Below are 15,661 nucleotides of genomic sequence, written 5' to 3'. Positions count from 1 at the left end.
ATGCTGTAGTTGATATGAAAAACTATTATTTTTTCAAAATTAGAATCTGACTTGAGACCCTTTGAACCCTCACAATTAAATAGACAATATGAATGTAAGGCACAGCAGTTAGCTAAATCATTTCTCTTATACCTAATGGACGTCAGATTGTTATTCGGAACTATCTTATGATGACCGGTCGACTGGTAAAGTAAATAATTTAATGAATATACACCTTTAATGAAGTGGCTAAACTCGTTCATTCTGTGCCAACACACAATAAACTAAAAATTCGTTTACGCCCTATTTCTTATTAGTGCACAATCTTATAGTTGTTGATGAAAGACTGAGACTTCTATTCTTTGATACAGTAATCGATAAGGACATATAAGATCTTCTCCTGAGTTCAGATAATGAGTAATGTCTGAAACCCCAGAATTATGCTCACGTTTTCAACATTACAAACATCTTAGAGAAAATAATTAATACGTGTAGATGGAGGTCATTTCCAAGCAATACATTAAATAGATATTCTACCAATGTTAAGGAGCTAATGTGTTGAGTCAAGTAAGCTGTTGAGAAGGTCAATCGTGATTGAGTTTGTTGCTGTTGTCAATTGTTTGGCCATACACTTTCATTGGTCCTTCAGTAGCGGCAATAACCTTCCAAGACTGGGGGTACAATATAGAACAATTGTCAATTGTAGGCCTCCCAAGAAGCTCCAGAAAGGGTTTACCAAGTAATTGTTTGAAAATGAATTCTCTGCAATCTGACCTATATTTTTGGGCTAAATCGTATGAAAATTAAATTATTAGAATATTAAAAATTTAATTATTAATTATTAAAATTGTTAGAAATAACATTGCGGTGTATCCCTTCTGGCGCCACCATTGTGGTCCTTGTTTTTGATAGTTTCTGTTGCTGTTCACATTTGACTCAGTTACTTGGTATTTAAATTTAATTGCGTTTTAAGTTTGATGCAGCCGTTAACCGTTTGACTAAAGTTACTTTAATAGTATTTAAATTGGATAGAGTTTTCAGTTTGATGCTGCTGTTAACAGTTTGTTAATTTTGTTGTTAAAGTAGGTTGAGTTTGGTGTTGGCTCTATTGTTAACCATTTCACCTAAGGAGTTTATATTGGATAGCGTTTTGAGTTTTTGCTGATTGTCCAAATTCGTTACGTTACTTTCTCAAAGTCGCAAAACAAATAAAACACAGAAAGAAAACCTTTGAAGGAAATTGATCTAAATCTGTCTGTAGTGTAGGAAAACTTAATACATTTATCCAGTACATGTACAGTGAAAACATATCATGAAATAAAACTTTCAAGACGTCTGTCTTGAATACATTGCAAAATACATTATCTGTATTTCTCTTGGGGAAACAAAATATATATACTGTGTCTTGAAACAGATTCAGTTACTCCATTTCACTTTCTCTTAGAATTTGAAATATTAAAACAGAACCTGAAACGTGTTTCTCAGACAAACAATTGTTCTATTGCAGGAAGTTTCAGGTTCTGTTATAATATTTCTATAGCGCTCTGATTGATATATTGAGCATTATTTTAACTGTGAAATTATTTTGTTACTATAAGAATGTCTTGGAATTAGAAAGAATGGAAGCATACATACTAGATAAACTTTAACAATTGAGTTCTGGAGAATCATATCTTCCAACTGGTCTTGACGCCTCTCAGATATTTAATGAGGAAAATGACTTGCCTGTCGCCTCTCGAGGCCTTATCAACTCTGTATTTTGATTGGTCAAGGCCACAGAATGGCAGTGTGACATATTCCTTTAAGAGAAATCATTCGAACCGTGATAGCGAAAAGTCTGTAGATGAAGCTCCATCTCGTAATCTAGAACCCCCCCCCCCTCCCGTCCCCTCCCGTCCCCTCCCCCTTCCACACACTCCTTGCCAAGACCACAAAAAAAAACTTTTTTACTATAGTTTGGCATTGCTATAAAGTTACTATATTTTTACACGTCGTTTCAGAAAACACACGAGCACTCTTTCGATATCAAATTGTTGGTTAGGGTAGGCGTCTCGAGCACAATGAAATATTGTATGGCAATGTGAAGGTTTTAACTTCTTTTGAATTTTACTTACATCATGACACCTAAAAGATTATTCCATTGTCGTCTGTAATCCTGAACGTTGACGTTGTGGGTAATTGAACATTTTGCTAGATCTTAAGGATATGTGATTGCCTATTTATTTAGCTGGTTCAGGTGTTGATTTTGTAATGATTTCTAAGAAGATCGATACAGATTAGTTGAGTCAACATCAAAGTTACAAGACAGGATTGATATTTTTAATCTTATAGGCACCAGTTTTCTCCTTTATTTCATGATATTGACGAAGGATCGATTCCATGATAGAAGTTGTTGTTTTAAAACTCAATACCAAAAGTTATTTTAGAATAAGCTGCTATGAAGGTTCCGGATTATGTTTAGCGGTCCATGTAATGCTTAAATTGAAATACGTGTACATGTAATTTTTGCTATCTGAAATAAATGACGCTTTGAATATCTCAATTTCAAGTATAAAACAATTACTACTGTATAATTCATGGTGTGTATGCTGGTGATTTTATGGAGCTGTAGAAAATAATGTCTAGCCAATTACCACTGAGAAATCACAAGCATACACACTATAATATTATAGAGTAGGAATTGTTTTATACTTGAAATCGAGATAGTCAATGTGTTCTTTATTTCAGAGAGCAATTGGGTGGATATTATTTCGACAGCTCCATAAAAGATTTTCTTTGTGATCGATTTAAACAGTATTTTATTTCTACTATACATATAATTTTTACAGAGTATAAATAAGGTTTCGGAAACAAGCCGAGGCTTATGTTAATCCGTTATTGAATACAATGTACCAAAATACAATAAAATATCAATGAATAGATAAATAAATAAATGAATAAGCATACTAATATATATAATAATTTAACAATAAAATAGTTTAACAGTTGATTATGTATATAAATATATTAAAGAAAAAGTGCATAGAGTTTGATCTTTCTATAAAATCATTCACCCTCAGTTCGCAAGTTATTCAATACGTAACTTCATTTGAACGTTGAAATATCTTTGTATGAAGACCTTCCATCCATAGAATAATGAAGCAATATTACACCATGTAGATTATTACACTGGTTAAGCTCATATAATTTCATTTCACACTACATAGACAGTAACCTTAAAAAATTTCTTACTTCCTCAATTTCTATCTTATAACGAGCTTGTTATCATTTGACATATTGATAAAAAAAATAACTTCAAATGTGAGAAATTCGTCAATATTATCAGACGTTTTAACGTCTCAAATTCTTCTTAAATCGATTCTACTTCCGGTTTAAACCTCTAAAACTAATGTTACGTGGTTTGATTGAAGTGTTGTTCAGTACTCGATAGAATACGATTGTGGGACTTCATTTCTGCCTCATTTCCTTTCAACATGAGAATGCTTTTTAAGTCTTAATTCGATGACTGATCAAGTTTCATTAATCAACTAATAAGGTTTATATCTTGGGCCACAACAATGCCGGATCTTCGTAAACAATACTTGTCTATCATGATTAGGAACTTTCTTGACGTTTTGTGTTTTTATGCCAAATTTCGTAATTAAACATACATTACTCAAAACCTCTATATATAAAACTTAAAGATTGCGAAACTAAACTTAAAACATTGATGACATATCAATCTATTTAAAAACTGGATACTTGCAGGAATCTCGTGAGTACAGAATCCGTTACGAGATTTTCTCGGTAAAAAGGTATCTTTGGAAGTAGTAGGGACACCGATCATTCTTTTAGATAACCATCTGTTCGGTATTCGATCAAATGCCGCAGAAAATATATGATCCATGATTTTGGCAATACCAACATTCGGACAATTGCTTACTCCGGTTTTGATATCTGAAGCTGATCTTTAAGATCAAAAAGGGATAGTAAAGAGGTTTACTAATTTTTTTCTGCTTATTGGGGACACTAATAATATCTATTTGCACCATTCCAATTTTCAATCAAATGCTTGTGAAACCTTGGCGGGGGTGACGTCATAAAATAGTAGAATTGCTAGAACCACAGACGTCTGATGGCGCAAGTTGGTGCTATCATTGTCCCCGATACGCATAAAAAATTTAATAAACCTTTTACTATCCCTTTAAGATCAGCTTCAGATATCAGAATTAAGTAGCCTACCGTTTTCTTTAAATATGTCCATTTTGAATGAAAATTGCTATGAACTATCTAGCAATTATGACACTATTATAGACTTTGGCGGCTATGAATGTGATCAAACGATAAGTCTAACTCATTAAGTCAGAGTTCTATAGTCATCAAATCAACCAAAAATGGCGTTAAAACCAATTTAAATACTATCTTCATGGTGAAGATTTTGAAGACAATGTCAATAAAATTGTCTGTTTCATAGAATTAAATTACTCTCCTCTAAACCTCAGAAGAAATAAAAAAAAAAATTCACGTTGATAAATATTATTTGAATCAGCTGGGGTTTAGAAATGTCTAGTGATCTAGTGGCATTCTGTCATATAATTATCCAAAGTGAAGTCCTTGGACACAAAATAGTTACAAAGTACCAGCTGAATCTTCCTCGGGCACAACATAGTTGCAAAGTACCAGCTGTATCTTCCCCGGCCACAAGATAGTTACAAACTACCGGCTGTATCTTCCTCAGACACAAGATAGTTACAAACTACCACCTGTATCTCCCTCAGCCACAAGATAGTTACAAACTACCACCTGTATCTTCCTCAGACACAAGATAGTTACAAAATACATTGCCTTGTTTTCTCTTTCGCCATTTTCGGGGATTGATTTTGATCTTGAATGTTTGAAAATGATCTTCAGAAGTTTTGTACAAAAATCACATTTCCACTAATTCTGATTAGCTTAGCTAATTATTCTCGTTACTCCTTACCCTAACGATGTTTTGGTAAATATAACGAATGAAAAGACATTGATACACAAATTTTATCGACAGACTTTGAAAATTTACAACTATAAAATTTGAAATGTGCACGTGAATGTAATAGCTTCAAGAATGCTGACAACATGCACGTTATACTATAAATACAATAATATAGAAAACATATTGTCACTTTCTGTTATTACCCTGATTATATTTCTTTGTAATTGCAGGATCCAAGATATAATGAAGAGATAATAGGCTATCAAGCCGAAGATTTATTGTGTATGCCAATCAAAAATGCTGATGATGAAATTATTGGTGTGGCTCAAGTTCTCAATAAAACCGGAAGTGAAGACGGCTTTGATAAAGAAGACGAAAAGGTAATAATATTATTCACTAATGTGTCGGGGATTTAGGTGCAGTTCAAATCCCCCTAGGACAAGAAACATTCTCTTTTACCACGCTAAGGCAGCTTTTTGAAAGTTTGGCTTGTATGGTTCTTACATGGAAATAACACACACGAACGCAGTTTACGGCCATTTTGAATCGACTTAATAAATCGAACTTTTAAAAGGCTTTGTATTTAGAAATGGCTTGAAATGTGATTTGAGGTTTTCTTGAATATTATCTTAAAAATATCTTAGGAAGATATTCAAAATGGTCGTGAAGAATACATTCGTGTGTATTATTTCCTTGTAAGAAAGGAAATGGCAATGATTATAGACTTCATAAATGACAGTATTGGACTCGTTTGATGGTTAATGATATTTGATAATGTGCATCAAGTACTTAAAGTTCACAGACTGTAGATAGATTGCGTGATTCTAAATTTATCATGACATTATTGCATTAGCACCAGTCTGATGTCTTTTTATGTCTTTGTAAGCCTTGTGATTTCATAATTAATCGAATCAGTATACTACAGAATAATATATTCGTGTAACGTTATGTTGCTTTCTCGAGTGACCTCGTTAACCTTGCCTCGCGGTGATCTAGAAGCGGTACGTAGTAGTCTCGATTCGAAAATAGTTCAGTTCATTTCAGCCCATACAAGCTCGAGTTGTCCAAAGCAGCTTAATTTATGTATAACTTGCTATCAAATGTGGAGAAAAATCAGTTTTGTTGGACACTAGCGACAAGCACAACATTAATTGGTGTTCTCGTTCACCCATCCAAGAACTAAACGAACCCGACGTTGGTTAACTAAAGTGATCAGACGATAACTGGTGATTTGAACGTGATATGACTGTGGACATAATACATGAATTTTTTTAGCGGAGCTATGTCGCAAAATAATGAAAATCTCGTCAAAAAGGAGTCTACAACACTCGGTGTTCCTAGGAGGTCACCCGCCGGAAATCTGAAAATTCACAATACATAAAACAACCACATCTGATGAGTTGACATTTTTCATTTGGTACAAACAATGCTTTTTGTGTAAAGCCAAAAACAAGAAGCAAAAATTCATTTACTTTTATTACGATCACTAAAGTGGCAAATTTCTACATAAACAAAGCACTTGAAAACACAATGAGCTAAGAAAAACGCAAATAAAACTATTGAAAAACAAAGAAAATATAAGAAAACATTTAGATAAATTAAAGGGGCGTGTGTGCTGGCTTCACAAAAGCAGATTCACGAAATTCATCAGGCTGCAATATAGTCACCTTTCTTGTATCACGGAAGCTTGTAAATCAGCGATTTGATTGGATTGTACGCTAGTAAATACAGTCAATCAGAGCCTTCGACGGGGAGTCTGTAGACAACAAGTCTCTAATTGGCTGTGTTCGATGGCGATTTGTCCACTCAAATCGCTGCATTCCGTAATACATGAAACGTAGCTATTGCAGCCAAGGTATAAATCGAGGTTCGTAATAGTTTGACATTGTGAAGATGGACATGATGGAATCATGTTTTAAATAATTTGATAATATGTGGGTTTTTGGTGATATTGGGAATAGTCATTAAGGTCAGAGGAGGATGTAATTGCTACTAAATTTTCTTTTTATTTGAAATTATAACTTAAAAAACTGTTAAAACCATCAGATTTTTAAAATATTTTCACCATATAATTATACAACTCTTCATTACTATGATGGAAGATAAATTGCCCCTGTAAATTGGCACACACTGGCACTTTAAAAGGATACTATCTCTTAGAATGTACATAGAATTTAAAGTCTCTAACTTGGTCAACAAAGTGTATATATTCATCAGTTGGATTACCTTGGTGCCATGACTAAAGAATAAACGATATATTAATTAAAATAAATAATTATTGAAAACGCTTCTTAGCACTCGTTTTGGGTCTTTCAACAGCTTTGAAAACAGACTCAGCAAAAACCACTTGCTGTGTCTTCGATTCTGTGGATTGGCAACCTTTGTATATCAACCGGTCGTGTCCTCGCGTTGCTTGTTAACAAAACCAAGAGTGTAAATTCTAGTAATATATATCTAATTTAATACCGCATGATGATGTTTCTTTAATCATTGAAATCCAACAGTGGTTTTCCTGGTAAACATGAACGCACCCAAACGGTTGACCGTGACAGTGCTGCTAGCGAACTGCTACATATCTCGGCAATGATATGTAGCCATTATTTACCAAAACTAAGTCCATGTTGTCACGTGATCTAGTAGTTCAAACATCAGAGGCTGGTTGTTCAAGACTACAAACGTTTGTAAGTCAATAACAAGAATCTCGCCAAAGAAGACACAACGAAATCTCCCATTCATTACAGAGCCAGATTCAGCTTTACGGAAACTGTCAAGGATTACCGAATGAAAAGCCCAATTCTTTCTGTTTTGAATATCAGGAAGCAATCGTTCGATCGCCGTGGCGTATCGTCAAGTTATCTAGTCTGTTTTATTGCAATATTATCACCCAAGCACACGATTTAATATCATTTTAATGGCACAGAAAATAGAGATAAAATGACGAGGTGTAAATTTGATGTAGTGTATCAATCATTATTAAGGTTAACTTTTACGGGGTAATGGTATGGAAAACATTCAGACAACGTAAATTCCTATAAAAAAAATCGTAAATAATATCAAGGAATATAAAACCTATTGAGATCGGTGGCTATCGAGAAACTTCTCATAAACCGTTACTTTCTGATGTAATATAATTTTTGTGAAGGCTAAAATACCGCGAAGAATAGATGTGATTATGCGAATCTTGATTCTTTCATCTCATAAAACACAGAAAAAGAATGTTTTTTTTATTGATAACATGATAAGCCTTCGTTGAATAACAAGATAACACGTGTTGATGGTAACAGGTCAACATGATATATTTTACAGATGATAACAGGTTTTTATTCTGTAACAAGATAAACCTTATTAATAACAACAGGGCTGGTTTCATCACTGATAAATGTATAACCCTTACTGGTGATAACAGGTAATCACAGATAAATAAAATAATTTTAACTGAATATAAAGGGTTTCATTACTGATAACTATATAAGCCTTCCTGATGATATCATAGTTTCATCATTGATAAACAAGATAACGCTTACTGGTGATATCAGGTTTTCATCACTGAAACTCTTACTCTTATCATATTTTCATTTAACAAGATATGACTTTATGATAGGTTGTCATCAAGATAACGGGTTTTCATCACCGGTTAACAAGATAACCCTCACTGATGATATCATGTTTTCAACACAAGATAACCTTTACTGCTGATATCTGGTTTTCATCACTGAAACTCTTACCGATAATCTTATGTTTTCAACACCGGTAAACAAGATAACCTTTACTGGTGATACCAGGTTTTCATCACTTAAACTCTTACTGATGATATCATGTTTTCAACAACGGTAAACAAGATAACCTTTACTGATGATACCAGGTTTTCATCACTTAAACTATTGCTGATGATATCATGTTTTCAACACCGGTAAACAAGATAACCTTTACTGGTGATACCAGGTTTTCCGAAAATTGTAGTGAATTTAAAATATAAAACTGGTTACTATCATCAAAAAAATAACTGCCTTACGTCAGTGTTGATACATTAGGGTTAAGAAATATATATAAAAACGGCTGTAATCAGACTATATAAAAACGAAATGATAGATATCATATATTATGGAATGTTTGTAGGTATCTATAATGGTTATTATCACACCAAATGATGGACGTTTCAGACATATTATTTTTGGAAAGATATAACGTCTCAAGAACATTCTTTTATCACACGTTAACATATTATCTATACATGAGTGCTAATTACAATTGATATATTATCATGTAAAAGTATGTTGATGTTTTGTAATGATTTTTTGATGAGCATTTTTTGATGAGTTCTCTTAATGTATAGTCATGTCAATATCGGCTAAAAAACAAGTAATACAAAGCAACAGGGCTGTTTTTAAAGGTACAGATTCGCCATTTTCGGAAGTTGATTTGGGTCATTGATATATGTCTTCAAAAGTACTGGAAATGCACAAAAATTCAGTGAGATGTGAACACTATTACTGATAAGCTTAACTAAATGAAATTCCTGTTTCTGAGACTAAAGTACAACTGGCCAAACGGATAGCGAATCTGTCCCTTTAAGGGAGACCCTCAACCCAGCGAAACTTTCGTTCCGTTTTTATTGGCTTTTATTTTTACTCCTATGTCCTCGTATGAATAGCCTTAGCCCTAACCTGATGAGATCTGCTTTTGTGGTATAGATTCCTAAACTTATGATTTTTACTTTTTATATCTGACTTTACAAGCTTTCTGTTTTTATTTTTTTTTGTGGTATTGGCATTAATAATGCTCAGATATTCGATGCTTATTCCAAGGAGTACGATAGAAACAAGGTATGTAATTAATAAAACACCATAATCATATAATTTATATAGACATAAACTATATTTCTTTAGGTCTGTGCTGGAGAGTTTGTAGTTGACTTATACGAATAAACCTATCAATCAATCAAAATTTGAAATCGGAAGTAACTGGCAATGGGTACAAATGAGTGGCAGACAAAAGTCCAAAACAAAACGTTTTTGCAATATCATGTGATTTTTGGTGTAGTATCCAATAGTTCAATTGACTGTTTTAGTCAGAGACGCTAGTGTTTCGATAGAAGTTTAAGAGGTCGCACACTACCTTATTAATATACAAAATTTGCGCAACCATCACGGGCAATATATTTCACCGTTACAAAATAAGTGGGAAACAGATCCTCGTTGTCTGTACTCGTTAGTTTAACTGACTTCCTTCTTTATTCTAATACCGAGATTCCATCGACAATTTTAAGATGGTTTCCATCATTTATGGATATATTAGAGTGCCATTCACATCCTTGAATTGAAACTGTTTTTGAATTGCAATCTCAGTAGTTGGTGTAAATTTATGTAAATGTATTGTTTGGATTGAAAAAAAGTGTATACTTCTTACAAAATGACGAATTACTCAAGCCCTCCTGCTGTGGAGGCGTTATTTGTGCAGTGTTCAGAAAGAAAGTTTCCTCTCAATCAGTCAATATGAGATATTGGATGTAGTAAACCATCTATTATTCTCTTTTCCACTCCCATTTTACCAGTCTTTCTTTTAATTTTTCAAACCATCAGGATGTTTGGACTTTGCTAGCTGATTTCAAATAATTCCAGCTGACTCTTCTGCCTATTTCTCCTAAGTATATTTACAAAATCGAAACATAAAATCATCATCGCTTCCCAGGATGAAGCCTTCGTCAGTTGGTTTTTGATCAGTGTGTCGAAGAGCACATAAAACGTTGTTCTGTAAGCTTAAATGCTATTTATCAACTTGAAATTAGACCTACAACAATATCAAGATGATGAGGAATAAATCAAACACAAAACAGTTTGATCTGCCATGGGCGGTGAACACACATGTATTTTATCGTCTGAAATGCTGATTGATTTTGTAATATGATCATGTTGATGTAATAATTTTAAAGAGAAGAATATATTGCCATTTTCAGGCATTATTAGAAGTGGTACATGATGTGTTTGAGGAACAAACATCGTTTGAAAATGTGATATTAAGAATAATGCAGCGTGCTCAAACATTACTTAAATGTGAAAGATGTTCAGTTTTACTGCGAGATGAATCTCATGAGGTAAGGTAGAATAATTCAAACTTTGATCAATTATTCATACTTTGATCAATAATTCATACTTTGATCAATAACTCATACTTTGAACAATAATTCATACTTTGAACAATAATTCATACTTTGAACAATAATTCATACGATGAGCAATAATTCAAACTTTGATCAATAATTCAAACTTTGAACAATAATTCATACTTTGATCAATAATTCATACTTTGAAAAATCATTCATACTTTGATCAATAACTCATACTTTGAACAATAATTCATACTTTGATCAATAATTCAAACTTTGATCAATAATTCAAACTTTGAACAATAATTCATACTTTGATCAATAACTCATACTTTGATCAATAATTCATACTTTGAAAAATAATTCATACTTTGATCAATAACTCATACTTTGAACAATAATTCATACTTTGATCAATAATTCATACTTTGATCAATAATTCATACTTTGATCAATAATTGAAACTTTGAACAATAATTCATACTTTGATCAATAATTCATACTTTGAAAAATCATTCATACTTTGATCAATAACTCATACTTTGAACAATAATTCATACTTTGATCAATAATTCAAACTTTGATCAATAATTCAAACTTTGAACAATAATTCATACTTTGATCAATAACTCATACTTTGATCAATAATTCATACTTTGAAAAATAATTCATACTTTGATCAATAACTCATACTTTGAACAATAATTCATACTTTGATCAATAATTCATACTTTGATCAATAATTCATACTTTGAAAAATAATTCATACTTTGATCAATAACTCATACTTTGAACAATAATTCATACTTTGATCAATAATTCATACTTTGATCAATAATTCAAACTTTGAACAATAATTCATACGATGATCAATAATTCAAACTTTGAACAATAATTCATACGATGATCAATAATTCAAACTTTGAACAATAATTCATACTTTGATCAATAATTCAAACTTTGAACAATAATTCATACTTTGATCAATAACTCATACTTTGATCAATAATTCAAACTTTGATCAATAATTCAAACTTTGAACAATAATTCATACTTTGATCAATAATTCATACTTTGAAAAATAATTCATACTTTGATCAATAACTCATACTTTGAACAATAATTCATACTTTGATCAATAATTCATACTTTGATCAATAATTCAAACTTTGAACAATAATTCATACGATGATCAATAATTCAAACTTTGAACAATAATTCACACGATGATCAATAATTCAAACTTTGAACAATAATTCATACGATGATCAATAATTCAAACTTTGAACAATAATTCACACGATGATCAATAATTCAAACTTTGAACAATAATTCATACTTTGATCAATAATTCAAACTTTGAACAATAATTCATACTTTGACCAATAACTCATACTTTGATCAATAATTCAAACTTTGATCAATAATTCAAACTTTGAACAATAATTCATACGATGATCAATAATTCAAACTTTGATCAATAATTCATACTTTGATCAATAATTCATACTTTGATCAATAATTCAAACTTTGATCAATAACTCATACTTTGAGCAATAATTCAAACTTTGATCAATAATTCAAACTTTGAACAATAATTCAAACTTTGATCAATAATTCATACTTTGATCAATAATTCATACTTTGATCAATAATTCATACTTTGAACAATAATTCATACGATGAGCAATAATTCAAACTTTGATCAATAATTCAAACTTTGATCAATAATTCATACTTTGATCAATAATTCAAACTTTGATCAATAATTCAAACTTTGAACAATAATTCATACGATGATCAATAATTCAAACTTTGAACAATAATTCATACGATGATCAATAATTCATACTTTGATCAATAATTCATACTTTGATCAATAATTCATACTTTGATCAATAATTCAAACTTTGATCAATAATTCAAACTTTGAACAATAATTCATACGATGATCAATAATTCATACTTTGATCAATAATTCATACTTTGATCAATAATTCAAACTTTGAACAATAATTCAAACTTTGATCAATAATTCAAACTTTGAACAATAATTCAAACTTTAAACAATAATTCAAACTTTGATCAATAATTCAAACTTTGATGAATAATTCAAACTTTGAACAATAATTCAAACTTTGATCAATAATTCATACTTTGATCAATATTTCATACTTTGATCAATAATTCAAACTTTGAACAATAATTCATACTTTGATCAATAATTCATACTTTGAACAATAATTCAAACTTTGAACAATAATTCAAACTTTGAACAATAATTCAAACTTTGAACAATAATTCAAACTTTGAACAATAATTCATACGATGAACAATAATTCAAACTTTGATCAATAATTCATACTTTGAACAATAATTCATACTTTGAACAATAATTCAAACTTTGAACAATAATTCAAACTTTGAACAATAATTCAAACTTTGAACAATAATTCAAACTTTGAACAATAATTCAAACTTTGAACAATAATTCATACGATGAACAATAATTCAAACTTTGAACAATAATTCAAACTTTGAACAATAATTCATACGATGAACAATAATTCAAACTTTGAACAATAATTCATACTTTGATCAATAATTCATACTTTGAACAATAATTCAAACTTTGAACAATAATTCAAACTTTGAACAATAATTCAAACTTTGAACAATAATTCATACGATGAACAATAATTCATGTGAAACACAATACGATCTGTCGAAATAATTTCCCAATACGAAAAAATTTCAATGCAAATAATTATAAAAGATATTTTCCTGTATCCCTAAGGTGTAACAAAATATTAATTTTTTATGATATGGATCGATGATTTAGAATTTTCATCCGAGATATGATTTTATGATAAACGCAACGGACGAACGAGCTGTTGATATGCGTTGCAAATGATGCAGATGTAATCCTGCGTTCAAAATCAGCCGCAATGTAAGATATCGCCTATAAGTTCCTGAAAATAAAAGAAGTAAATTTCCATTTTATTTCTTTTCTGATAATGAATATTTTGATTTTTTCAGACCAAATTTAATAAAGTGTTCGATTTGGCTTATCCTACGAAGAATGGTCATAATAACATGAAGTAAGCATACAGTTCATATTAACTGTTCAGAAAATTGTGAATGTTTGTAAACTTTTCGCTTTGATGGCCACCTTTCACTTACATTGCTAAATCCTGTGTCACTTCTAACGATCTATTCAAAAAGCGGAAAAAACTTTTCACTGTCTTTATTTTTTATTTGAAATCATCACTCTGAATTCTATTGTGATCTAATTTGATTTCGTTTTTTTGCACTTTCTTTTTCCTTTCTGGCACCATAAAGACGCCGTGTTGTTTACAGATCTGAAAATGGTGATATCACATCGTCAAATAGAGCACAGACCATCAGCAGGTAACTTTATTTATTACCAAATTTCCCTTCAATTCCCTCATACTCGCTAGCTCTCACCTATCTTGAACACCTGATGCCAGTATCGGGTATTCCTTTCGCTTGTAGCTAATTTTTAAGGCCTATAATTGCCACAGGGCGGCTTTTTCTGATGTTGAAGGTTCCAAAATTTAAATACAAAGTTTAACATTGTTACCGGTATATATTTTTGCATTTCAATAAATATCAAATAACGATCTTTAATACCGTGGAAGAGTGGATTAAATGTTCAAGGGTCTAGGCTTAGAATCAGTGGAGAATCAAGCTTAGACAGCACTCAGGCTCATTCATTTAAATTTTACACCTTTATTTCAATGTCATAGTTCATCAAAAAGACAAAAAGACATAAAAAAAAGTTACCTAAAATCGTTTACCTATAAGATATTTCATCTACATCGTCAATGGCTTCGTTCTATCGTTTCTTAGACTCGGATGCACCTCCGGGATGATTTTTTTTGTAGTGTAATATTAATATGAATAAGACACTAAATTTCTTTTAACACTATACATCAAATTTTTGACCTTTTTGGATTCATACAAAATTGAACTAAAATTTTATGATAAATGTATATTACGACTGGAAACTTCTAAAGTAACGCAAACCAGACACTGTAGCTGTTTTCTATTTACAAATTTAATTTTCTATTACAAAACTTCGCGACCTCTTACAATTTTGTTAATTTATTATATTTACATGTATGACATATCTCAAAGATAATGCAAATTTATAGGACCATATTTCCATTTTATTTCATGGCAAGTTAGAGACGTTTTTTTCTTTATTCGTAATGTTGTATTTTTAGTTGGCGCCATGACCCCCAATTCGTATTCCAGAATTTTAATTTCCGTATTTTGGATAGGAAGTCGAAACCCAAGAGATCTGAAATATAAATTGAGCCGACAGCCACATTAGCTTCTATTTATCATGGAATTTGATATCGATGTATATTCTAGACATGCCTGATAATTAATTTATAATCATGACGTGAACGTATTCATTACCACCTATTAGATTGAAAGTCATTTTACGTCACCAAATTATTATTATTTCATTAGATAATCGTCGTCTATCATCATCATCATCATCATTGTCGACCTCACTCGTTATCATCTTTAACCATCATAATCATCATCGCCTTCGTCGTTGTCGTCGTCTACATCATCATCGGCGTTATCTTCAA

At 31.3% G+C, this 15,661-nt stretch overlaps 1 protein-coding gene across 1 annotated transcript in view; it reads left to right on the top strand.

Annotated features, from left to right (window-relative positions):
• Positions 1-15,661, top strand: part of LOTGIDRAFT_236563 (hypothetical protein) — a gene marked incomplete at its 5' end in the record, with an annotated part of 57,669 nt that overhangs the window by 26,602 nt on the left and 15,406 nt on the right. The window contains 3 exons of the mRNA XM_009067556.1: positions 5,161-5,310; positions 10,884-11,021; positions 14,073-14,134. Of these exons, the coding sequence (XP_009065804.1) occupies positions 5,161-5,310; positions 10,884-11,021; positions 14,073-14,134 (350 nt within the window). The remainder of the gene's footprint in view (positions 1-5,160; positions 5,311-10,883; positions 11,022-14,072; positions 14,135-15,661) is intronic.

The sequence above is a fragment of the Lottia gigantea genome (genome assembly GCF_000327385.1).
Source record: "Lottia gigantea unplaced genomic scaffold LOTGIsca_83, whole genome shotgun sequence".
Lineage (NCBI taxonomy): Eukaryota > Metazoa > Mollusca > Gastropoda > Lottiidae > Lottia > Lottia gigantea.
The sequence above is the reverse complement of the archived record's forward strand: the minus strand, read 5'-3'. Positions and strand labels throughout refer to the sequence as shown.